At 45.8% G+C, this 24,344-nt stretch overlaps 7 protein-coding genes across 7 annotated transcripts; 4 read left to right on the forward strand and 3 right to left on the reverse strand.

Moving 5' to 3' along the window:
* Window positions 1–1,647: 1,647 nt before the first annotated feature.
* LAJ45_05040 (uncharacterized protein) lies at window positions 1,648–3,609 on the reverse strand (the record flags this gene model as incomplete). The annotated part of the gene is made up of 5 exons (XM_046114614.1): window positions 1,648–2,091; window positions 2,222–2,616; window positions 2,702–3,057; window positions 3,151–3,190; window positions 3,384–3,609. 5 exons carry the CDS (start codon window positions 3,607–3,609, stop codon window positions 1,648–1,650), a joined length of 1,461 nt encoding a protein of 486 aa, XP_045972163.1.
* Window positions 3,610–4,251: 642 nt separating this feature from the next.
* LAJ45_05041 (uncharacterized protein) lies at window positions 4,252–4,597 on the forward strand (the record flags this gene model as incomplete). The annotated part of the gene is made up of 2 exons (XM_046114615.1): window positions 4,252–4,536; window positions 4,592–4,597. 2 exons carry the CDS (start codon window positions 4,252–4,254, stop codon window positions 4,595–4,597), a joined length of 291 nt encoding a protein of 96 aa, XP_045972164.1.
* A 1,688-nt stretch (window positions 4,598–6,285) lies between these two features.
* LAJ45_05042 (uncharacterized protein) lies at window positions 6,286–6,894 on the reverse strand (the record flags this gene model as incomplete). The annotated part of the gene is made up of 1 exon (XM_046114616.1): window positions 6,286–6,894. The coding sequence occupies one exon, from the start codon at window positions 6,892–6,894 to the stop codon at window positions 6,286–6,288; it is 609 nt and encodes a 202-aa protein (XP_045972165.1).
* A 5,428-nt stretch (window positions 6,895–12,322) lies between these two features.
* Window positions 12,323–14,548, forward strand: LAJ45_05043 (uncharacterized protein; the record flags this gene model as incomplete). Its single annotated transcript, XM_046114617.1, has 3 exons — window positions 12,323–12,896; window positions 12,966–14,329; window positions 14,417–14,548. The coding sequence occupies 3 exons, from the start codon at window positions 12,323–12,325 to the stop codon at window positions 14,546–14,548; spliced, it is 2,070 nt and encodes a 689-aa protein (XP_045972166.1).
* Window positions 14,549–15,689: 1,141 nt separating this feature from the next.
* LAJ45_05044 (uncharacterized protein) lies at window positions 15,690–16,145 on the forward strand (the record flags this gene model as incomplete). The annotated part of the gene is made up of 1 exon (XM_046114618.1): window positions 15,690–16,145. The coding sequence occupies one exon, from the start codon at window positions 15,690–15,692 to the stop codon at window positions 16,143–16,145; it is 456 nt and encodes a 151-aa protein (XP_045972167.1).
* A 1,485-nt stretch (window positions 16,146–17,630) lies between these two features.
* Window positions 17,631–18,763, forward strand: LAJ45_05045 (uncharacterized protein; the record flags this gene model as incomplete). The annotated part of the gene is made up of 4 exons (XM_046114619.1): window positions 17,631–17,696; window positions 17,786–17,850; window positions 17,992–18,026; window positions 18,087–18,763. The coding sequence occupies 4 exons, from the start codon at window positions 17,631–17,633 to the stop codon at window positions 18,761–18,763; spliced, it is 843 nt and encodes a 280-aa protein (XP_045972168.1).
* Window positions 18,764–20,720: 1,957 nt separating this feature from the next.
* Window positions 20,721–21,687, reverse strand: LAJ45_05046 (uncharacterized protein; the record flags this gene model as incomplete). The annotated part of the gene is made up of 3 exons (XM_046114620.1): window positions 20,721–21,028; window positions 21,224–21,296; window positions 21,397–21,687. The coding sequence occupies 3 exons, from the start codon at window positions 21,685–21,687 to the stop codon at window positions 20,721–20,723; spliced, it is 672 nt and encodes a 223-aa protein (XP_045972169.1).
* Between the last annotated feature and the right edge of the window lie 2,657 nt (window positions 21,688–24,344).

The raw sequence follows: 24,344 nt of genomic DNA on the forward strand, positions 1-24,344 counted from the left end.
AAAGCTACCCATTGATTGGGTGGAGTGCTGCACCCTGTCTTAGATTTCTTGCTCGAATTCCTCAGATGACCCAAGACAACGGTATTAGATGATTCAGCCTCAGATACGTAACTGACAACCAAATCAACTGTACTCTCTGGGGAGGCAGAACAGTTACGAGTGCTATTCTTCCTGGTCTTGATGAGTTGTTCCATGTCGTAGTATTTACCCTCAAAAAGCTACAAGATAGGCAATACAAATTAGATTGTTTATCAGTAAAAGGTAAATTTATAAAGACTCGGAGAGTGAACGACTCAGCGCAATAGGGGGCGGGGATGGCAAACAGTCAAACTCGTCACTGCCTCGGTGCCCCAACACAATCCCCGTAGGGTTGCAAAGACTTTTTGAACTTTGATATCCATCGGCATCTCAGGGAGATCAGTCTGTATCTTATTCTTTAAGTCCATAAAATGGTCACCCCATTGCTTATCGTCCAGAGCTTGCAGGATCTATGTTTTTATTTATTAGGTAAAGTTGAAGAAGTAAGAATAAGAGAATTGAATTTATGAATTACCATTGAAAGATTTTCTTCATCGTCGATGAATTCGTCTCTCTGAAGGCCATTTACAGTCACCTCAGAGGGTTTCAACATGATGAGACGCTCTTAGAATCAGTAATTCCTCCTTGATGTCTGAGGGGCGAGGCGGAAAGGAAGTCCAAAGTTAGCATATTTGTAGTCTCGATACTGTTGTATTTATTGCAGACTAGATGATGTGTCGAGAAAACAGGGTTTTATGAAAAGAAAAACAGTCAGGTCTGGTTTGGTATATATATACGTACTGCAATTCTATCTCCGTATTGATCTTACTGGTTCTAATTGAAGGTACTTAGAAGCCCAATAATACGCTCTGATGAGGCAAGAGGGTTTGAATAAATGTTATCGATGAAAGAACTGATACCATGAAATGGAGGAAGGTAAGATGACGATATCTAAAGGATGGGGGTGGGAAGAAAGACAGGTGGAGACACTAGTAGAGACCCAGGAAGGAAGTAAATACTTATGTAAGTCTACACTAAATATACCTGGATGCACCTAAACAAATGCTAGGGAAGGGTAAGCAACCGAGATTCTGGCCAGATGTATCAGTTATGTCATGTGCGAATAAAGTTGCAAGAAATGCATGAAATAACATTTTATCTTAGAATTTCCTTGAGGAGTAACACTCGGGAGAGCCCAAGGTCGTGTATTACTATTGCGATATATATATAAATGTATTACATGGTACCCATGATAGTATCTCCAGCGGTCATTCACAGATCTACAGCTGCAGTCCTCGATCTTGCCTCGGAAGTCGTCCAAACATATTGTACACCCGTCTTGCTGTATTATAGCTCTGTGAGGAATGACTGTGCTCATATAAATATTTCTTGACTTTCAAATCATCGATAATTAGTGGGAAACCTATTAATCATGAATTATCACTCGGACAATTATAAAAGTGTTAGGTGCAATTTTAAGGCCAGCGCCGGTTGGGACAAACAAAGGCATTACACGAAATTTTTATTTGTAATTTCTTATGCTAAGCCTTACCAAAGGACTTAATACTCAAAAAATTGCAATCCCTTTTCGCCAATATCCTTAGAAACCTCTACTTGTAAGCACGGATTTCAGGGAGCCAGTCCAGCTCCCAGGCTCCCCCTAGTACCCTTGATATTCATAAACCCTAATGACCCCGAATGCTCATCGACTGGTGTGATGACTATAACCTCATCTGGTGTCGCATCCGCTTGTCTCATCTTCCAGGCCTCCTTCCTCTCGATACTCCCATCAGGGCCAGGATCTTCTCCGTAGCTGGGTATGTCGCTCTCAATCTTCTCGAGAACAATAGTAGGGGCTCTGGGCCTCATCCTAGGCGCTGGTATAGACCCACCCTCATCTGTAGAGTTGGTAATTGTGTTGGCAGGACCAGGAATGAGGAGAAGCGACTCAGCGTGTTTGGTGGCCGCTTTCTCGGAGGGCAGAGCTTCGCCGACGGCGGCGGAGGCGGCTTCCTGAGAACGAATTTTGGCTAGAACCTCAGGATAGAATTTTGCACCGACATCTGGATGGGACTGAGACGAGCTAGATCAGTACACTGAGTTTTGCGATTTGATTTTGAGGGGGTTCTCTTTGCACGTATTCACATTCGAAAAAGCAAAAAAAAAAAAAAAAAGAGAGAAAGGAGAGAAAAATGAGCCATACCTTAACCCGATTCACAAGCGTTGCCTCACCCAATAAGCGAAAATCACCTGGCTTGGGACTTGTCTCTGCATCCCCTTTTACAACCCCCCTCTTCAATTTTTTCACCTCCTCCGGAATCTCTATGCTTTCATATCTCGTATCATAGCTCACACCCTGGAAGAATGGTATCGAGAAACGAGACCCTTCTCCCGCGGCCGGAGCGATTACGCGGTGGGTTGTTGCAACACAGACTCCTCCAGTGATTGCTTCCATCCCCTTCCCCATTGCCACCACGAATGTGCCTGGAATTGGGGGACAGTCAATCCATGTTCCTGAATAATTCTGAATTTGTAGTCCTTTGTGATCAGATGCTTGGAGGAGGTATGAAGAGAGGTCCGAGTCTTTATGTGGCCCAACTGCATCGGGTTAAGACGTCAATATCAACAGACTGCCATTTCAACTCCTTGAAAGAAAAAGAAAACCAGGAATAATCACACCAACCTCCCAGAACCTTATCACTCTCCTCAACCTTCAATTCTGCGGCATCCGGGTACCTAACTATTTTCAATCGATCCTGCCTCTTTGTTCCGCTAGCACTTTCGCTACCCTCGTAGTACTTTGCAAACAAGTCCCTCTCCAAACCAAGTGCTTCCGCGACAAGGCTCAAAAATTGCTCAGAGAAGCTTCCCATCGCATCCATGTATTCTGTATAGGTCTTTTTAAACTCTGGGAGGGCAGACTCGGAGGGCCATTGGTTGGGGCCTCTGAGCCAGCGGTAGCGAGGTTCGTCGTCAGCAGGAACCGGAAGCTCGGTACCGAGATCGAATTGCTCACGCCAATCGGTGGCACTTTTTGTTCTGTATTTTCATTGGATCAGTAATTATGAAAGGAAGTGATATATGTGAGGAGAGATCATGGGTCTGGGGGTATTAATCAGGATGACGACATACATCTCATTTCCCAGGCGACTGTATCCAACAAAATGCGGAGCTATGTAATATCCAATCTCGGGGGTTAGCATCAGCATCAATCTACAAATACAACACTTCACACACATAGACTCCGGGCGCTCCAATGATCACCTTCGAGTTCCGTCACATTAAGGCCGTATCAAATCCAACGTTTCTTTGGTTTCGTGGAACGAGAGAAGGGTTCCTTCTGAAGGCGAACAGGACAAACTTACAATTCTTCATCTCCAGCCGCAGTTTCTCTTCTTCTGGCAAATCAAAGAAAGCCTCCCCGAGCCTCACAACATTATCCACAAGCACAGTATCAATGCCCGTGTTCTTGACGTAGAGAAAGCCCACTTCAAGGAGGGCGTGCTTCAGTTTCTCAAGAAATGCAGGTTTTGTTTCTTCGGACGTGGAAAGAGCATAATCCAGCACTGGAACTTCGGTAAAGTCGGACATTTTCTTTGTTGCTTGAGTAGTCAATCACACTGGAGTGAATGATCCGAAAGATAGAAGGATGGGATAAAATGGGGGAATTTAGACTTGATATAGGTTGATTGTTACCAGTTCTAGAATCTTGTCATTCCTCCTACCAGGTAAGTCCCGTGTGTCTTCCCCTCACTGGAAAAACGAAATAATAGCATAGCCCTGTTGCTGACTTGTCACAGGGCACCCTCTCATGAGGAGGGGTTGTCACCATCTTGCTACCGACTGTCCAGTCGTCTCCGATATCCGGACCCTGTTGGGGAATGGCGTGGCGTGGGGAAGATGCCAAGAAACATGCTGGTTTTAAGCGAGCCAATCAAGTAGTTATCCAGCCACAGTGATCAGCCACGCATCAGCTGGGTCAATGATTGTCATGATTGCTGCGGACCTTTCCGTGCCATAACAGTCACCGGAAATGTCATCGGAGTCCTGCCAATTCTTCTAATAAATTTAGCTACAGACATAAATAAATCTCTTCTCCAGCTGCATGCGTCCGGGCCATATATACACCGCTTGATTTCCAGATATATATCCTACTCCTACTACTCTTACTCCGAGACTGCTAACTACATATTTAACTACCTTTTTAAAGGGCGATCTTTTCTAATTTATACGATGGGCTTCATACACCCCATTTTCCGTTCATTATTACTACTGCTGCTACTTTTGTTTTCTGCCATTTTAGCGACATTATGCAAAGCTTCTCCAATCTCACCCGACACATGGGACCTTTACATTCAAGCGTATCCCGCACACGAAGTCCGTCCTCTTAAAACCTTCTACACTGAAGGGACTGTGGACATCGACACAAGTCAACACAAGCCAAATGTCACTTTTATTCTCAAAGGCCAAGGGTCCCTCATAACCTTTGAATTTGCACAAAACATTACTGGTCGGTATGTACGTCGCTCCTTACAGTAATAACTAGCTCATCACCTATACTGACAAATCTTAGATCTAGACTATACCTCGAAACAGATACTAAACTCGCATCTAAGAACCAGTCCATCGGTATCTCGCTTTCTACCTCTGCTCATCGACGAGATAACAGTACCCGACTCCTCCCTCTACTCAACGGCACTATCATAGAAGATGTCCGTGACGTCTTCAAATATGTCACTCTTTTTATCCCTCCTTCATCCTCTTCAGTCTCCAAAAATGGAACAGCAACCATAGCACTACGTGATGTGTGGGTTGCCTACTCAGACAAGATACACGAAGAGAGCGAAGAAAAAACGATACTGGAAGAGATAACTGGGGATGGGTTAGAGGTGGAACTTGAGGAAAAAGATGCAGAACAAGTTAAAGCGGAAACAATCAGAAAAGCGAAGAATAGCTTATTGGCTGGTATATTAAAGATATTAAAGGATTCTTGGGGAGGATAGGAGACCTGGCTACACATAACTCTGGCTTTTTATTGCGATTGTGGTTTAAAGCCAATTTCTTTTTGTAAATAAATTTGATTTATGATAAGATGTTACAGACAGTTAAATATTTCTCTATTCTGGTGGGACTAACAGTACATGTATTTTTTATAGAGGTAAAATTAAAATCGTGATTCGTGAAAACTATCCGGGGAAAAGAAATGTACGTTTTAAGCATAACTGATCAGAGAGTGGTAGAAGATGTACATATGATCCAAGAGAGATGCGAAACATCTTATCGAAACTATATCGCGATTACATGTAGTCAATAACAGTGGCAAGATATATGATATCATGTGTCAATTTCTGGATAGAGCGGGAGTATTTGGACCCAGAAGCGCAGGCGCGGAAGCCACAACCATCGATCACCATATACGTGGCGAGAATTAATTAATTACATTTAATAAATAAAAACCATGCTCCTTTTTCCGTCTAGCTCTAAAATCACCGGCGGCCATCACGATATGATCTTAGTGACTGAATATATCAGTGAACGGCATTAAATTTTCTTCTTTGTATTCTTTCATGTTCTTTACGTAATTACATATAGCAATCGCAAGCCTGCAGGTTAGTACTAATCTTTCACTACATGTAATTACATGTAGTATTGGTGTTGATTGGTATGGGTGTTAGCGGCTACATACATGTACATGTAGTAATGGGTAAAGTTGGGGGTCATGTCACGATTTGGGTTTGGGGCGGCTTCCTTCCAATGTATGGCACCAAGTACCCTGGGTTGCGATCCTGAACCGCGTGCACGACGTCCACAACTTGAAAGACCGATCTAATATGAAACTTTATCATCTTTCTATCTATCTTTCCTAGTTCCAGCTCGATGTTGGGTTTCTTTAGTCTCATGGTCATATTTAGACCCATACAATCGCTATCAATGTAGTTAACGCCATCCATACAGGGCATTAACTTGATCGTGTTTTCAGTAAAATTTGTTTTAATTATACATAAGTTGTTAACTATTAATTTGTATCTCCAACTTTCAAATCGCATCATATATCATCAATACCAATCAATGTCCAAAGACCCCTACACCGATGCTTGATCGAGGTAAATAGAGTGAGGATCTAGCTAGGAGCACGGGTATATAGATTGTTGAGAAAGAAATCATGATATCAAGGGGAGAGATAATAAGAAAATCCGCCTGAATAAAATGAGTAAGGGAAACTAGACTACACCAAGATGGAACCTTGCCCACAAAGTCCTTCTAAATCTACGTAGCTGCCTCACACCATCTTATGCCAACTATATAATCTTTATGAATTCCTTGATCCGTTCTTTCAGAATCATCTCTTGGTTTGAGACTTTGTTGGGGTAGGGTGCAGGCGTGGCCAACCATGGCATGTCCCTCGCGAACTGCAATTCTCGCATACAATGCATTTGCATCCAGTACCGGATCCACAACCATGAAATTCCGTAGACTGTAGCCGAAGTCATCCGGTAGTGAGCATAGGAGCTGGGCGGTATCTTTATCTCCTACCGCTTTCTCGGTAGTAACAATTGGGGTCTTAGCGGCCTTTGTGTATTCTCGATAGCGCCTTGTATGGCTCTGATGCGGCTGTACAGAATAGGGTGATGTGTCCATACTCTGGCCAGTATTACCAGGACGTTCTGATGGAACCATGGCCAGGTAGGGAGCATCAATACTGAGGGCGGGTGTAAGTTCCGTCTGATTTCCCTGTGAACTTTCTTGGAAATTTAACGGTATTGCTACTGGCGAATTTGATATGTGAGAGCCCATGTGTATATCGATACGAAGACTCTTGTCATGCCCAAAGGGACACGATTGAGATTTGACTGAAGGTGCATTGAGTTGATACATGGATACTTCTTCTATAGTATCTCGAGGTAAAACAAGAGCTAAAGAGATAACCAGGAACACAAGGATGATTGGAAAGTAAACTGAGTAGGCTCCGATATGACCAAGAGGGTTAAGGCATATAAAATTTACCTGGCTAAAGTTCAAACGGGTCTTTATACCAGGACCAAGGGACGTACATAATCAGACTAGGGGTTTACGACAGCTTTTTCAAAACTGTGTTCACGACGAGCTCGAGGTTCTCATGACGATGTACGTACATACATGTACATTCAAATGCGGATGGCGTTTCACGCGTGTACTGTTGGCGTTTTCGAGCTGTATGCACTAAGCCAACGTAACTAGCCGCATTTTTGCCGTTTGTGAGACTTTAACACACTGCAGCTAACAGCTGCAGAGGCATTTAAACAGCAGATTTTTCATAATTAACATTGAAAGCCTAGATCTAGAGCGGAGTCACAATAGTAGTGTATTCGACGATATTATATTATCAATAATGGCATATCTATCATTGGCATCCTGAGAAAATCGGTATCCGTAAATTGAACTGTTACTTGGTTGGAGTATACATGTATTCTCAATAGCATGTCCGTGTTCCCGACTACGCGCTACTACTATCGAGGCTTCACTAGTATAACTCAAGCTCTAATGTGATAGAACAGCGCCCCTTACCTTATATAATAAAAGATTTAGATAATTCAATACCTTAATAAAACACACCTATAGGCTTACAGCTCACACTTAGGCAAAAACTGGTAGACTGGGAAAGCTTAAGTTCTTGAATTTATTATATCAATACCGAATATTTGACTAGTGTACTATCGCACCAGGCCGGCCAGCCGCCGTTTCTCTAGAAATTCAAAGTGTCTGGGTGGTCCTAATGAGTACTGCCCTGTCTTAAGCTTGTATCGCATGGCGTAATTAAACGACGCTCGCCTCAATCATAAATTAAATTCTTAGAGGTATCCATATCCAAGTTTTAGGCTGCTAGCTTTGTGTCTCATGCGTACCAAAAGAAAGTAGGCAGAAAGGCCTGCATGTGCATGGAACAAGTCCTAAAATTTAAACTCATGTTGTGTACCATAGATGAAAGTATATCTAGATCCTATGACTTCTCTTCGGTGTTACTCCACAAATATGACTCGTAGACGTAATTGCCCAAGCGATTTCAGATATCTGTCATCAGGCTGGGAGCCTTCAGTACTCGGTAGATGCGTAAATGCATATGGGTGATCTAGCGCAATAATCCCTTGAAAGGTTTTCCTCCACCACTCCTTAGGCCTTGGTTCGCCCCGGCACACGAAACATCAGGCTACTTCTTCATAATGTATATATATTATTTACCCGATAAGTCCATAGGTACATGTATACGTACCTCGATCATGGTGATACATGTAGGAGCACCACGTAGGTACACGAGTGCACTCTCAGGTCAGACCAGAATTGAGTATATTGTGAACACATGCCCAAAAATACCCCGAAATACCTGAATAATTATCTTGATCGATACAAGTAGTTAATGATACACATACATACGTTATATGAGCTTCTCCCCATTCTTATATAAATGTTGTAACGCCACAAAGCTCAAAGTCCTCATATCGTAATACCCTTATCATCCGACTCTCTCAGGGGCAAGCAAAGAAGGACCTCACCCGGCAATTAATTAGACAAGGCTACATCCGGCTCAAATGGTAGCTACATACACATATGCGACGTTAGCTAATCGAGTCTCAATCTCTTTCAGGCTGTGTTGTCGCTGTTGTTGGTAATATAATAGGGTCGCGATCATCACGAGACAACGCGAGGTGGCGCCCTGGACGGTGTTGACAGTTGTATATCGAATTTTCTCCCACATTATGTACATGCATGTACCTATGTTGAGAGTTACTTCTAGCTAGCTTGAGAAGAGTATGAAGGCCCTAATAGGAGACCTATGGTAAACAAGCTGCATATTAAAGTTAAATATATGAATATCGTTTACCGGGTGAAGCTAGAGACGTTGCTCCAGTATAATCCGGTGCGTAGCGTGATACAGACCCGGGAAGACCGAGCCTAGGCATTGAGCAAGGAATTGCACTCTCACAACCAACGGTATGTGGATTTGAAAAGCACTCAATTGGTCTAGCTAATACCTATTATGTGATGGAGAATTATATCGAGTGATATCTTATGATTAAACTAACCCGAATAATATGATATTGTGCATGTAATCAGGATCGAACTGACTATCGGTCTTCATTGAATCTTATATTGGCACCTATAATCTGGTATTGGATTCTTGAAATTACGTAGAATAATAAGAACTTGTAGTAGAACAACTCGAAACAACTATACCTATTCTGGAATTCGAAAATTTATGAAAATTTGGGTTCTTATACCTACATGTGAAATTTTCATACACCAAGCTCGCTCCGGGGCCTGATTATCGCACTGAGCTGGTGAGACGCATTATCCAAATGTATCAATATCTGTATAGCGAGCTAGTGAAGCAGGGACGTATTGTTACTTACTATAATATTGGGGCCACAGCTTCCCCGCCTGCAATATATGCTGGGCCGATTGTCCCCCTCGATCGCAGCATCTCGGTACGCAGAAGACCCGGTTGTGTAAGAACTTTATGCTTCGAGGTTTACCTCGCCAACCGCCGTCCCACTTCATAAATACCTGTGCGCACTAATGCACCTCCACATGGTTCGCACTAATTGTACGTACGTATACAAACATGCATCTCCACCGATCTATCGCAAGAAACTTTGAGCCGTAGGTTTCATAAATCTTAATAAACTCAGTTTTAAGCCAGAAGCTTACAGATAGCTACAGTTCAATTTTCAGCCGTACGTATAGATAAGTCTCGGGATCATCAGAGTCAATTGCAAGGCAACGGCCAACCAATGTACTCGAAGTAGTGAGGTTGTCCAAAGTATGAAGCAGGTCCAAAAGTTCGGGCGTTTCCGGCATGTTTACGTGCATAGCACGCTCCCACCCGATACTCGTGATTCATCACATGTTGCATGCTCTATGCCTCTGACTGAACGTATCTTCCTCGCCAATTTTGAGATACCGCACTTTCCTATTGGTCTCGAGGAGTACAATGTAGAAAGCCGCAATGAAGGTGCCTGAAAGTGGAGTGTCCACGGGAGGTAAAATTTTCTTCTAGAGTGCTCACATCTGTTGATTAATATATCAGGGAACGTTTCTACGATCAGTTGCCCCGAGGGAAAATACACGATCGTAGGAAGAAATACCACAATACATTTAGTAAACGTCAGCTCCCCAAATTTCAAACTCACCAAGATTATTTAATTAACGCCTTTCATGCAATCTTTAATATGAAATTTATCCTTCAACGGAATATTCGTCAAGAACCCAAGGAATTGCGCCTAGCTGATTGGCTTGACGATGATAATATACAATACGGGAAACCCGGGTGTGATTAGAGCCGTACAAGTTTTGCAGGTTTAAAAGTGACGTAGTAAAACCATAGTAACAAAGACACCGACTTTTCAAAGAAATATTTTTCTATAGAAGCACTTTTTTTAACATATAGTAGAGAACTGGTGTTCTTCAAAAAGGGTCATTTTGGTCACAAGCTGCTTTTTAGAAAAAAGCGGGGTTTAAAAAAAGCCGTACCAGCACGCCTTTAATATACCATTAAAATACCAAAATATTCAAAAGCATAGTAGGTGTCTGGAAACTAGCAGGTCTCCGATATACAATTGAAAACTAATACAAGTAGTAGGTGTTCTGAAGATTCCTCTTGTACATGTGTATGTTGAGATTGAAATCAACCTCAAGATAGAATTACAATTTGGCAATTCCATCGAGGGGTTGCGGGATGAGTCCACATGTATGTATATACATGTAGGAGAGTTGTGAGTATAGCATGTATCATGTAGGTCTAGCCTAGTGCCATACCCTGATACTAGCGCGGTCACAGAACTCAATTGTGTGACCAGCTAGGCTGAGCTAGCTAGCAGTATTGGTACGGCTTTTTTGAGCATACCGTTCTTTTGGGATAGCGTATTTGCATGAAATAACCTTTGTTTGCAATTATAGTATTCATATGAATACCGAATTAACCCGAGCCGAATGAGCAAGCTTAATGCTCATAAAAGCCACATCACTACAAGACTACTACTACTCTAATCACACCCCATTTTCCACCATTGTAGTGATCGTGATCGAGTGTAATAGTATTTAGATTGTGAAATGCCGGGTTGGCAAAGGAGACTGGTAAAGGTACTGTCACCCGGTTAGTGGTGTATGTACCTACATGTACATAGTAATTATAACTGTGGTTTTCGTTCGTGTTCGTAGCTTGTAGCCTAATCAGACCCACTCAAGCCGCAGGCATTTCCCCCTCAGAGTTGCTTCAAGCTACCAGCTGAGCTTTCGATCAACTGTATGATTAGCTGTCTTCAACCATCCTCAGCAGAATTGATGTCAAATATACCGCTCCAGATCTTTCATGTTGTCCCAAAGAAGACAATATACCTGCAGCTGTTCAATGGTGTGCTCGCTCCGCGTGTAAAGTCTCCCACCTTGTCATATGAGGTACGTACGCAAAGCCAGTCAGGGTTAGGTTTGATGGATGAGTTGAGAGTCATGAATCCGCTCGCGGGAAGGTATCTACTAGAGAATCCTCCTACCCAACTTCAAAACTGAATCCGTCTCAACCAACTCATGCTATAGTTCAGTGAGATGGCATCGATAGAAACACTGTCAGCTCTAACAGTGCCAAAACTGAAGGTCCCTCCACATATATTTCGACATGCATCTCAGACTCGATCATAACTAACCAGCCCATTCTCTGTAGGACAAATGCCGTGAGCTAGGGCTACCTGTTGGGGGAAAGAAGACAGACTTGATCACGGTATTTGTTTATACTCGTTCTACGAGACTCCACCTATTTCAAGAGTTAATAAAAATATACTTACATGGGAATCCCAACCAGCGGATACAAAATAAATTATCAGATGCCAGTGAAGTTATTGCTCCGTCAGATGCATCTTTATCTAAACCAACTCCGAGCACATCCGTTGAACCCACTAAGCCCGCAGCGCGTACGAAGGGTTCAATAAAAAGAAAAAAATCTCTAGAAAGTCTCGCTTGTACACCAAGTAAGAAGGTTTCAGGGAATAAGAAAAAAAGAACATCAAAGGATGTAGAGGTAACAGACAAAACCCCACCTACCCCACCAACAGCACCAGCACCGGTACCAGCACCAGCAACAGCAACAGCAGTGAGTATTTCTAAGAGTAATCTTCAAAGCGCGGCGCTTCTGAATTCTCGCGAAGACAACGCTCGGGAAGGGTCGAATATCACCGGAACAGCCAAGGTAATATTTACTTTAAGGGAAGTCGATGTGAAAACGTGTATATTGACCTTTTATTAGACAATTCCTCCTGCTACTACTCCCTCAGAGATTATGCTCCCTGGTCGTCCAAATAGGTTTCGAGCATCCAATCCTGTTACTAGCTCGGGCGTAAATCCCAGCCCGCGGAATAGAACACGATCTTCTACACACGATAAAGCCGCCGGGCAATCAAAAGATACCCATAATCAACCAGAAATCAATAGTAGCAATCCGAATCAGGGGAACTTACATACTACTGCACTTAAACTCAACCCGGTAGCCACTAAGGACCCTGGTGAAAACGAGAAGACCGTTACAACGAAAAGAAAGGGCGTATTAGCAGTAACTAACCAACGAAAGGGCGGTGTTCAGGGGAGTACCAGTGTGCACCAGTCTTCACTAGATACGATAAGACCCCCGAAGGCGGATACGCGTAGATTCTCTGGACTATCTGTTGCATCTTCACCTGGAGTTGGGTACCAAGAGAAAGATAACCCGGGCGTGGTGGCCCCCGTGGGAATTAGGGAAGCCACAATTAGCCCAAGTGAGGAAGAATCACGCCTTAATATCGAGCACACAGAAAAGAATATCACTGTTAGGCTACCGGTACGAGGATTCAAAGGGCTCAAATTAAGGATCAAAAGTAGTAACTATGTAGCACTCATTGCGTTGGGTTGAAGGGTTCATGGATATAACTGACTCTAAAATAATGCAGCCATGGATTCAAATAACGACACTGTTCCAAATTCTTCATCTAATACCAGCACTCCACCAGCTCGAAAGCGTGATGACGAAATTTTAGCATCGATCATTCGCAATCCTCCTCGATACACCTTTCGAAGAGAAGTTGAAAGAATTGCACGGGTTCTAGCATTGGTGGCTTTTTATAGCTGCTCGTTCGAAGACTCAACCGCACCGGGATATTTTCTGAAGCGTCTTGCCTTGGTATCACGGAAATATAGATATGCTTCTACCCTTGCATTTACAAACCTGGTAAAGTTGGAATTCCGTGGAAAGAGGACACAAAATTGGTTCAAAAACAAAGGGATAGACGAAAAAGTAGCAGATGTAAGATCCTGGTACTGGCATCGTGTATCTGAGAGAGCAAGTATTATTGAGCGGTTTAGGACATCGTGGATGGAAAGAGTCTGGAGATTTCTTGTGCTGGCGTTAGAATCAATAAAGCCGAGCATAGTGGGGAGTCCCAAGCCTGTGAAATTCGGGTTGTGGTTCAACGGGATAAATCAACACTTAATAGCCGATCCTGATTTCACCGGTCAATTTGAAACTTCAATAAGATTCTGGATCCGTCGGTTTTACGTATGGGTAACTGGAAATGGCGGTGGATATCCATTACTACTTCAGGACCTGCGTGATGAAATGGTACAGGACATCCAACCGCTCGTTGAGACCGAGAACCAAGACCTGTGGAGAGTAGAAACAAAATGTGGGGATATTCATTTTATCGTGGGATTAACTGGTGAGGTTATAGGACGGGTCGAGGTGGACGAATCTGCGGAGAGTGGTTTAAACCCGGTGCTTAGGAGGCCCAGGACCAGAATTGGCACAATTATTCGTTCAAGAACCAGAGCTTCTAGACTGTACTCACAGATAAACGAAAGAAGACGCACAAATATAGATAATGTTACCTGGAAGGATCTTAGAGAAGATTGGAAAGAGCATGCTTTAACTCTGGTTTCCCCTTTAACTACTCCCGAAGAACTAAATACCTCGTTACGAAGGCTTATAGAGTCTGTGTACCGGCCCGATTCTAGGACGGTTTCAAACGGAATCCATGAGTCGATAAAACTTCCGCACCACCGTGCTTTGGCCGAAAGATGGGTTCTTGCGCAGGTTGAACCTGGTGGCATATCGGGAAAGCCTGTTCTCGATGCTATTCACAGCCCCATGCGTAGGAAGAAACAGTTAGGTCTAGATTTGCAAGCCAAGTTAATAGTTGAAAGCGTTAGATGCTCTGGCGAAAAATGGATTTCTAGCATGAACGGCTGTTTGGCCCAAGGTGTGGGGTTCGTACATACACCAGGTATGGGATGGTTTGTCTTAGAGGAGACAGGACAGGTAACACCTCTCCGTCAATTAATAAAGTAATAACTATGGAAGATATGTATACTTATCTCTATAATCCCCTGACAGAATATTGCACAGGAAGACTATGGTATACAAGGTCTATGGGCTACTGTTCTTGGGGTAAATGAGAACGGGAGTGCGTTGAGTGCGAATGCTCTCGAGGAATTGGCGGAAATGTTCGTTATGAAAGATACGTTGGACTATATGTAGACGCTATCGAGATTGAATTTGACTTAGTATCACTCATTCAGAATCCGAGACTCAAAAACAGAACTACAGTCTCAAACTTATATACTGATACAGTGCAACTTAAGTGGGTCCAGGTGAGCTTTAGGTATATTGTTCATGAGCTATCGTAGTTTAATCTTCCCATGTCCATGTCACTTTACTGCCACACCAATCCTTTCCGATTCGATAATACAATAAACACAGGTTTCAGTACTGGCCCGTAGCAAGGGTTTCCTGGTGTGTCTTGGCGTTCCCCAATATGCACCTAATGTGTAATCCTTCGAATTCCAACCAGGATCGATGGCATAAGACCCCTATCCCTACAGATAAACCTCCAAAGAAGTTTTTTGATTATAATCTAGGTCGGTTGATGTGATATTGTTACCAATAGGTTGAAGGCCGCCGTCGGTTCTGGCATACGACGAACCGAGTGATATATCATGATTCATCCTCTTATCACTTAATTTGTTAGTACCCCGGAAATAACGATAGACCGCACGAGACTTTGGGGAAGACAAGATTAAATAACCTCAAAGTGAATATGAAAGAACTTTTAACCGTTTTGAAGAAGCCTTAGGACTTCCTTTCGGGTTTAACATCCGCTATTTTTCTTGATTCTGTCTGTATATAAACACGGATTTTCGAGAGAAAAAAACAGTATACTATCGGACATCTTACTTATCCGGATTAAACAACCCGGCAGTTATAAGGGCATGCATGACGACTGGCATTACAAGTCAGAAACAAAACTACGTTCGAGTCGTCTTTTCCCTTGGTGTTGCACTAAGAGAAGGCTCGGAGACTCTAAGGGGCATGACCGGAAGAATATTTTAATGGCATTAGTTACTATTACAAGTACTGCCAATTGTGCTGAGGGGCGCTCGAAACTAAAGAATTGAGTACAGTACCCGGGGCCTTGGAAGCTTAGTTTGATTCTATTTTTCGGCCGGGTTCCAAAATTATTGAATTTTTTCCACCGGATAATTTTGGTCTATAAAAGAACTCGCCGTGCGTATGCGGTGATATTTTTTTTTTTTCCTTTCATACATACACAAATATTCCAAGTCAAGTCAACACTGTCTATTTGCCTCTCACACATCACAAAACATATATTGTCTTTAAAATGCATAAACCTACCCTTCTTCTCACGGCCCTCTTTGGCCTCATCCTTCTCCTCCTCACCCCCACCGCCTACGCAAAGGACCCCTGCTGGTTCGCCCCCGGCTACGCCCCCCCCGTCCACGAAGCCAAAACAGCGCTCTCCAACTACCTCAAAACCTGCAACAACAACAACACCCCACGCGTCCCCATCATGCGCGGCAGTCAGGAGGTCTGGGGGTGCACCGACGACTTTGCAGTCTTTGAGAGGGCCGCCATCCGCATCTGCCCGTTCACTGACGCCCAGCACAAGAAGCCGAGGATCCAGTGGACGTGCGACGAGATCCGTGAGACGGGAGAGGCGCTGGTGGAGAAGTGCCAGAAGGATGGACTGGTGGCGGGGAGGATGAGCTTTAGGGATCCGGTTAGGGGTGAGATGAGGATTGCGTGGAATTATAGGAAGCCGATGCCGCCGCACTAAATAGGTTGGTTGTTGAGCCTGGCCGCTAGGTTTCTCGTTCTTTGGTTTCCCTTTTCTTGTACGGTCCTCGGAGCTGATGATGCTGGTCGTCTTTTCTATTTGGAATTGGGGGGGGGGGGGGGTTTGTTTCGAGTGGTGGAGGGGGCGGTAGCTTTGTTCCTGGTTTGATGGCATGAATTGTACACGATAAGCTTTTTCTTTCCTTTTCTTGTCTGTCTACATATCTTCTGGCCAACCTATTGAATTTAATCCGTAAATGTAAAAATACAATCATGGTGCGCTGCTAGCTCTCATGCATCTACTATTTATCAGTGCCAATCAATAGAACTTGCATGAAAGTAAAAAAAGTGCATCTTTACCTTATCACGTGATTACCCTTCGACCATGGCTTTTGCAAGCGTGATATGTACGTAGATGCAAGTAAGCACTAAATTATAAAGACACTTTACGAAAATCGAGAGACCCAATGCAACCAAAGAAAGGCTCAGAAGTCGCAGCAACACATGTGAAGGTAAGATCCGCACTTATTTTTCGTTCTACGAGTGTACTTATGTGCGTGTACATACATCACGAAACAGCATGACGGATTTTGCCACCGTGTCACGTAGAGACGAAAGACACGGAGCTGTGTGTATATATGAGACATTCCTATACTGTGGGAAAGGCCATTCATGTTATTCGGGCCCATTATGCAAAACGATTGCCTTCTATCTTCTTGTTAAGTTACTAGGCTCTAACGTGGTTTGGTCTGTCGTTGGACCTGGGATCGGTATTCTGTAGGCACTCTTGTGACTCGTATATTCAAGAGACGGCCAATAACGTACGTTGTAAGCTTTCCTGTGGCAGAACGCGTTTTAGTAGTGCTGCGAACTGGAGTCCTAGATTAATGCTATACTTGCAGTATTAGTAACACAGTAGCTTGGTGTAATACGTATAAGAGGCTGGGTAGTAGTAGGATTAAGAGCTCTTTGTCTGGGGTGGGTGTTGGATATTGGTATGGGATTTGTCGTTTGTGCTTTGTCATTGGCCGTAGTACTTTATCTCTTGTAGCTTCTAGCTAGTGAAATAGTGGTTTAAATCCTTTATAGCCTGGTAATTAAAACATACCACTATTTCAAACCAATATCAATAATCCTCCCATCTCCTTTCCACTCCCGAAAGCGCCAGCTGCACCACAAGCCATCGAGTGCAATCCCATGATGCAGCTGCCCCACTCTCACCCCAGCCACAACACCTCACCTCCCCCCCCCCCCACCAGCCACACCTGACCCAACACATCGGCACCGTGGCAGCCGAGATCTGCCCTCAACTCACTTCACTCACTCACTCACTCACTCACTCACGCACTCACTCACTCTTTCCCTCTCCCATACAACAACTCCCACCTCACTCACACGCTCTCACTCACTCACTCACTCTCTCTCCATACATACATACAGACATACATACACACCACCGTAAATCCCCCCCAACACACAAAGCACAATGCCGCGACAACGCGCTGCGTCGGGCGCTTCGTCAGCGTCGTCAAAGTCGGCGCCGGAGGACCAGGTATGCTGCTGCCCTGGCTGGGGGTGATCATGAGGGATGTGCTGGAGGTGGGAAGTGTGACGTTGCTAATGTGTAGCTGCGGTACGTAGGAGCTGGGGAGTATGTATGACTATCTGGCAAAGATCGTATTGCTGGGCCCGAGCGGGTGCGGGAAGTAAGTGCAGTTCGGTTCTGTCTGTTTTCTGGAGCTGGAGCTGAGTGGGTGGGTGGTGGGGGCCGCGGGGCGTTGCGGGGAGTTTGAGTATATGGGACGATATGGAAATGATAGCTAATAAGAACACCGCAATTAAATTAGATCATGTCTCCTGCATCGCTTCGTCCGCGGTGAATGTATAGCCTCCCGCAATGCGCCCAAGAGAGACAGACTCATACTAACCTCCCCCCCTCTAGGGCGCGTCCTCACCTCGCAAACCATCGGCGTCGAGTTCTCCAGCAAAATCATCAAAGTCGGCACGGGCCCACGCCGCAAGCGCATCAAGCTGCAGCTCTGGGACACGGCGGGCCAGGAACGCTTCCGCTCCGTGACCCGCTCCTACTACCGTGGGGCTGCCGGCGCCCTCCTCGTCTACGACATCACCAACCACACCACGTTCGCCTCCCTGCCCACATTCCTGACGGACGCGCGGGCGCTCGCGTCCCCGAACCTTGCGCTGCTGCTCGTCGGGAACAAGAACGACCTGTCGGCGCCGCCGGAGCTGGTTGATGTGGACCAGGCGCCGCCGGAGAGGGCCGTGAGTGCGGGGGAGGCGGCGAGGTGGGCGGATCTGAATGGGGTGCCGGTGGCGATGGAGACGAGTGCGTTGACGGGTGGGGGGGTGGATGAGGTGTTTGAGAGGCTGGCGGGAATCATTGTGACGAGGATTGAGCTGGGGGAGGTGGATCCGGATGATCCGATGAGCGGGATCCAGTATGGGGATGGAGGCGGATGGGTGGATGCAGGGGGACGGAGGAGGGGCGGGAGTGCGGGGGGTGGCAGCGGAGGGAGTATGAAGGGGAGGAGCGCACTGGCGGAGTGGGGGGATGTGTTTAGGGATGGGACGGGGAGGAAGAAGAGGGGGTGCTGTTAGCTGGTGGGAGGGGGGTAGAGGTGCGGTGGAGTGGGTGCGGTGGGTAAGTGGGTATATAGAGTAGATAGAGGGTTGGTAGAGGGTGGCTCTTTTTTTTTCTTTCTTAGTCTCTTCTTTCTTAGTCTCTTCTTGTCTCTTTTTTCTTTTTTCCTTTCTGTGTGGTGTTTTGCACTTATTAACTACTACTACTACTCTTCTTCTTTTTCTTCTGGTCTTCTTTTTACGCTCTTGTTCTTCTTCTTCTACCGTTATCCCCCCCCCGTCTTAATCGCATCGCGGTCTTTCATTTACCTCCTAGCTTAACTATAGTGCTGTCCGGTCTGATTCACCACTATCTACTATCTCTCCATCTCTTAGCCATGTTTGTCACGTTGTGTTAGTTAGCGTCGGGCGTAATCTCTCTTTCCTTTTCTTCTCCCTTTCTTTCTCTCTCTCTCTCTCTCTCTCTCTATTCCTCCTGTCTTGCACCCCTTATCACTGTCGTCATCTCTCTCTCTCTCTCTCTCTCTCTATATATATTTCTTCATTCCAGCTTTGTGGTCCGAAAAATCATTGCACAGACAAGGTGTGGCGCACACGCACACACGTGAGCCAGCCAGCCCCACAAGCCCGCCCAGCCGGGGAGGCGGGTGCCAGGGCCGGCCAGGCCAGCTTAGGTCAGAATCGGGGGGTCGGGGTCGGGGTCGGGGTCGGGGTCGGGATCGGGATCGGGAGGGAGGGAGGGAAACAATAATTACTACTACTACTACTACTTCTACACTGCTATCTCTTCTACTGTAGCTGCGTCCAAAACTGAAACCACAGAGCTCCGTTAGCTACTAGCTCTAGCTAGCTAGAGTAGCTCCCACCACTGCGCGCGGCCGTGAACCAACTACCTTCCAAACCTCACCAACCAGACCACTCCTCCCCCTCAGCTTCCCCTCATGCTCTTCAGCTCAATTCACAATCGCCCCTCTCGCCCCTCTCCGCACTGCACTGCACTGCACCCCCACACACACACACCAACTGACTGACGTCAAGCAAGACAAGCAGGACAAGACAAGCAAGACACGCGCGTGCGGGTGTGGATGGACCCTTGGTGTTTTCTTCGTTCCTTAGATCCCTTACCTACAGTACTCTACATTTACATACGCACGCTACCCTGCATTAGGACTCGCTTGTACAAGTCACGCTCGGCTCGAAATCGCACGGGAGAGGCGCGGTACGTACTGTAGGCAGGCAGAGAGTGACCGGTCCCCACTCGACCCAATCCCAATCCCAACCTCCTGTTCCTGTTCTCGCTTCGGAACAGCCCCTGCCCTGCTTGGTAAACAGAGAGAAGTTGGGATGAAATTATTTTTTTTTTGAGAGAGGGGGGGGGTCTTTTGTTTTGGTAGACGGGTTTTTAGATTTGGTTTGGTTTGGTTTGGAGGACGGACTAGAGACTAACTAACTAGCTACTAACTAACTATTGTAGTAGAGTAGTATTGGTAGGAGAGGTAGTATAGGAGAGGTAGGAGAGGGCAAAAAGCGAGTGGTAGGTAATAGGAACAGAGAAGTGAAGAGAGGAGGAGGAGGAGGAGGAGAACATATGAGAGAGATTGAGGTGGTAGTGAGTAGTCATTGATCGTGAGTAGGTAGGTAGGTGGTAGTAGTTAATAGTAGTAATAGAACCACAGAAACAAAACAGAAGATAACCAGCCGGTAAAAAAAGAAGAAAATCCGTTAATATAAAAAAAAAAAAAAAAGAACAGCAATCGCTCGTGAAAGAACACGCTCATAAAGCACACGTAAGATATAAAAAAATAAACAATGAAGGACCAACCCCCACACATGCTCACACGGGCATCATCATGGTATCATCAAATCACACATCCCGCAAAACCCGCATCCAAACCCTCAAAAAAAAAAAAAAAACGAAAGAAAAAAAAGCGAAAGAAGACTAGAAGAAGAAGAAAAAAGTAAGTTCAAATAAAAACTACTTAGCCTCGACCGACGCCACCACTGGGACAACGCCTTCCGTCGAGCTCTTCCTCTTGTGGCTAACGCTGGCGCTCCATATCAGCTTGCGCATCTTGTTGATTGCCTTTCCTTCCTTCAACTTCTCGCGCTCGGCGCGCTGCTTGTCTGTCTCGTCGCGCTGCTCCTCGAGCTCCTTTACGCGCGCCTCAAGCTCCTCCTTGGCCGCCTTGAGCTCCGCGATCTCGGTCTCGAGCGAGGCAGACTTGCGCTTGTAGAAGTTTAGCGACTCGATGAATTTCGCGAAGAAGTCCTCAACGTGCTTGACTACATGCATTTAGACGTTAGTATGATTTTTTCTTTTTCTTTTTTTTTTCTTTTTGAAGACTGGGATATTTATATATAGCAGGGATTGGGGGGGGGGGGGTCTGATCCCGTTGCAGATATCCCGTTGATATCCCGCTGGGGGGTGGTTGGGAAGGAGGCTGGAGGGATGGGATGGGGAGATGTGATTTGACTTACAGCCGGCAAGGTAGGCATCCTTGAGCTCCTGTTCTTCGGCACGGACCATTGGTGAAGGCTGGCGAGGGACGAGCTGCACGCAAACCGTTAGAAATTTTGCCTCACCAAAAAAAAACCAAAACAGATATCCCGTGTATAAACAGTATAAACGTCTCGAAGATAAAGAAACTTACATCGAGCGTAGAGGCACCGGCGGGCTGAGGCTTAGGGACAACGATTTTTGGCGATGATTCAGTATCAAGCATAGGGGCTGTCGGGGGAGCGCTTTCTTCAAGGTCCTCTAGTTCTGGAACGGTACAGGCACACGACGAGTTTGGGCGCGGGGGAACAACAACGATCTCAGTTGCGGTGGTGGTGACTAGGTCCTTGAGGATAGCGCCTGCTGTGGAGGGTCTTGATGGGGTTGTAGGTGCAGTGGTGGTGGTGGTGGTTGAGGTAGTAGTAGTAGCTGTTGGTGTGGACATGGCGAAAGGGAAGGGGGGGTGGGCAGGTGGTTATGTACTTAAGGGCCTGTTTCTAAGGGAAACGGGAAGGGAGAGGTAAGGTGGCGGGGAGAGGTTATGAACGGAAGCAGAAGCGCAAAGCAGGAGCGGGCAAACAGTCAGGCAAGGCAAGAGGAGGGAGGACAAGACGACTCAAACGGAGGGGGGAAAAAAGAAGTGCGTGGTGCAGCGCAGATATGGATTGGATGCGGGTGGTTGGTCGGTTTAATGTGACTGGGACTCGACTCAAAACCTTCGGAGGAGGATAGGATAGGCCTTCTTTTCCTCACCTCCCACCACCACCACCACCACCGTCCCCCCCCCCCTCGTAAGTGCGATGGAGAAAAGAAAGACCCTGACTGAAGGTAGGCATACAGCCTACATGTGGTGGCGGCCACTTCCACGTATGTGCATGGTTGGTTAATTCGGGGGTGTGCTGTGTCTCTCACCAAGGTATGAAGCATACTCTATGCGCGTTGGCCGTTGGGGGGGTCCATGGTGGAGGGGGGGGGAGGATCGTTAGTTACGATATAGCATACATGTATGGAACACAGTAGGTACAGTACCAATACTTACACTCTATCGAATATCAACTTCTTGCGACCCTATCAGGCGCACTCACCCGAAGAGGCAGCCAGGGGGGGGAGGGGGAGAGGGTGTTGATGATATACTCTAACCGGGATAGACAGCGCCTGCACGCCGATCCTGCATGAGAAAAACCCCCATTAAGGGTTTCTAACTAGTTTGGCCCCAGTCTTCGTGATGTTTTCATTCGCTGAAGGAGCTCAAGAGGGAGGAATCAAATGACCTCTCTACGTAATGGTACATACCCTAAACGTAAAGAAATGGGAGGTCCTTTCTGACCCATTTTATTACTACTAGGTAGTTCTTGTGGCTCCTCCTCCTCCTCCTCCTCCTCCGGGAGGCCTAGCTAGAGAGAGAAAGAGAGAGTACAAGGGGTCCCGGAAGCTGCCAAAAACTTTAGAGTGGATCGCGATTTGTTGCCTACATATTGTATCAGGACCCTTGATAAGATCTCTACATCCTGATTCTACTTAATTTACTTGCATCCGACAGGGAGGCATATCATTCCTACATACACATCCCATACTATTACTACTACTAGTATTACTCCAAGTATCTGACCGCACAAAAATAAAAAAAGATAGGCAATCAAGGCAGCAAAAAAACGCCCGGCGCCTCCTCCCCCTCTCTCGTTTGAAACCCGCATGTACCCGTATCAATCTGTAAGTAGGCACTCTGCTCTACTCTATTCTACTCCAACTAGAGTAACTCCACCAGATCTCGCGCTCGTGTATATATACTCTAACCACTCAACCGTACGAGTCTGGGTCCACGATGATGATGCTGATGATGCTGATGATGATGATATCTACTGGCCCTGCCTGCCTACCTACCTGCCTACTTCCAACAGCCCCACTTTCAAATCACAATTTTTTTTTTTTCTCCGAAAGAAACCCTCATCTTAACTAGCTACATACATACGCAGTACATGTAGCTCTCTTTCGGCGACGACGGCGGCGCACTACTCTCCTCTAACTGTACCTATAGATCTACTCTTCGTACTCCCGGCCAATAGGAGGGATGTTGATATAGAGTTAGTTTGGTTTGGCCCACCTCCCGGAGAGAAGGAAAAAGATGATCAGGCCAATACTATTTTCGATTTGTAGACTCGTTTTTTTTTTTGAGCGAATCAGTTTGAAGATGCGCGCGCGTGTGTGGTGGAGATTCCGGGCGCGCCCGCCAATATTGGCAATAGTTGATCATACCGTATCGTATCGTTTCGTATCCTATCGTTTTTACTCTACACTACACTACCTCTCCACCGCCGGCGGATTTCGACATTTGGTAGTGGTGGAAAGGAAGCTGGCCATGTAAAAACTACTACTGGATGCAATGTCCGGACCGGATAGGATAGGACCTTGATGGGCAGCTAGACTCGACATGACAGGACTAGATCGCGATGGGTTTGCTTTTTTTTTTTTTCCTTTCTGCTTTTATTTCTCTTCCTTCCTTTCCTAGAGTGATCGTTCCTTTTGTGATTTGATTTGATTTTTGTTTTCGGACACTGTATGTACAGGCATTGTTCTGCTGGGCGCCGTGATTTGTCAGAGCAGTTCATCGCTGGATGTAGTTAAAAAAAAAAAAGGGACCCTGATGATGCCTCGAGTGAGAAATTCTGATGCACACCATTGAACCGATGCAACGGTGGTGGTGGGTGGTCGTGGGCATGACTGAAGCGAACTGTGGGGTGCGAGGGGCGGGTGTAGGAAACAGAACGGCCCCCACATGAGCAGACGAGAAGAGAGAGGATTACATAGGTACATTCTGAATTCTACTCTACCTGCATAGACGTAATACCTACTCTAGGTACTCTAGAGCCTAGTATAGAAGAGAACAACCCCCCCTAAGAGGTCTACTTCGGTCTGCTATCAGCTCTATCTATCTACATCCTAACTCCTTCTATCTATTCGTCCCCCTTCTCCTCCTCACCTCTTGCATAAGTATTGGCACCGTAGCGAACAAGTCCAAGCAGCAGCAGCAGCATCACTTCGATACCACGCCACACACCCGCATTAAAAACACCCTTAGAACGATTGCTACGCACGCATAGCGCA

The sequence above is a fragment of the Morchella importuna genome, assembly GCF_003444635.1.
Source record: "Morchella importuna strain M04M26 chromosome Unknown Morimp01GS013, whole genome shotgun sequence".
In the NCBI taxonomy this organism is placed as follows: domain Eukaryota; kingdom Fungi; phylum Ascomycota; class Pezizomycetes; order Pezizales; family Morchellaceae; genus Morchella; species Morchella importuna.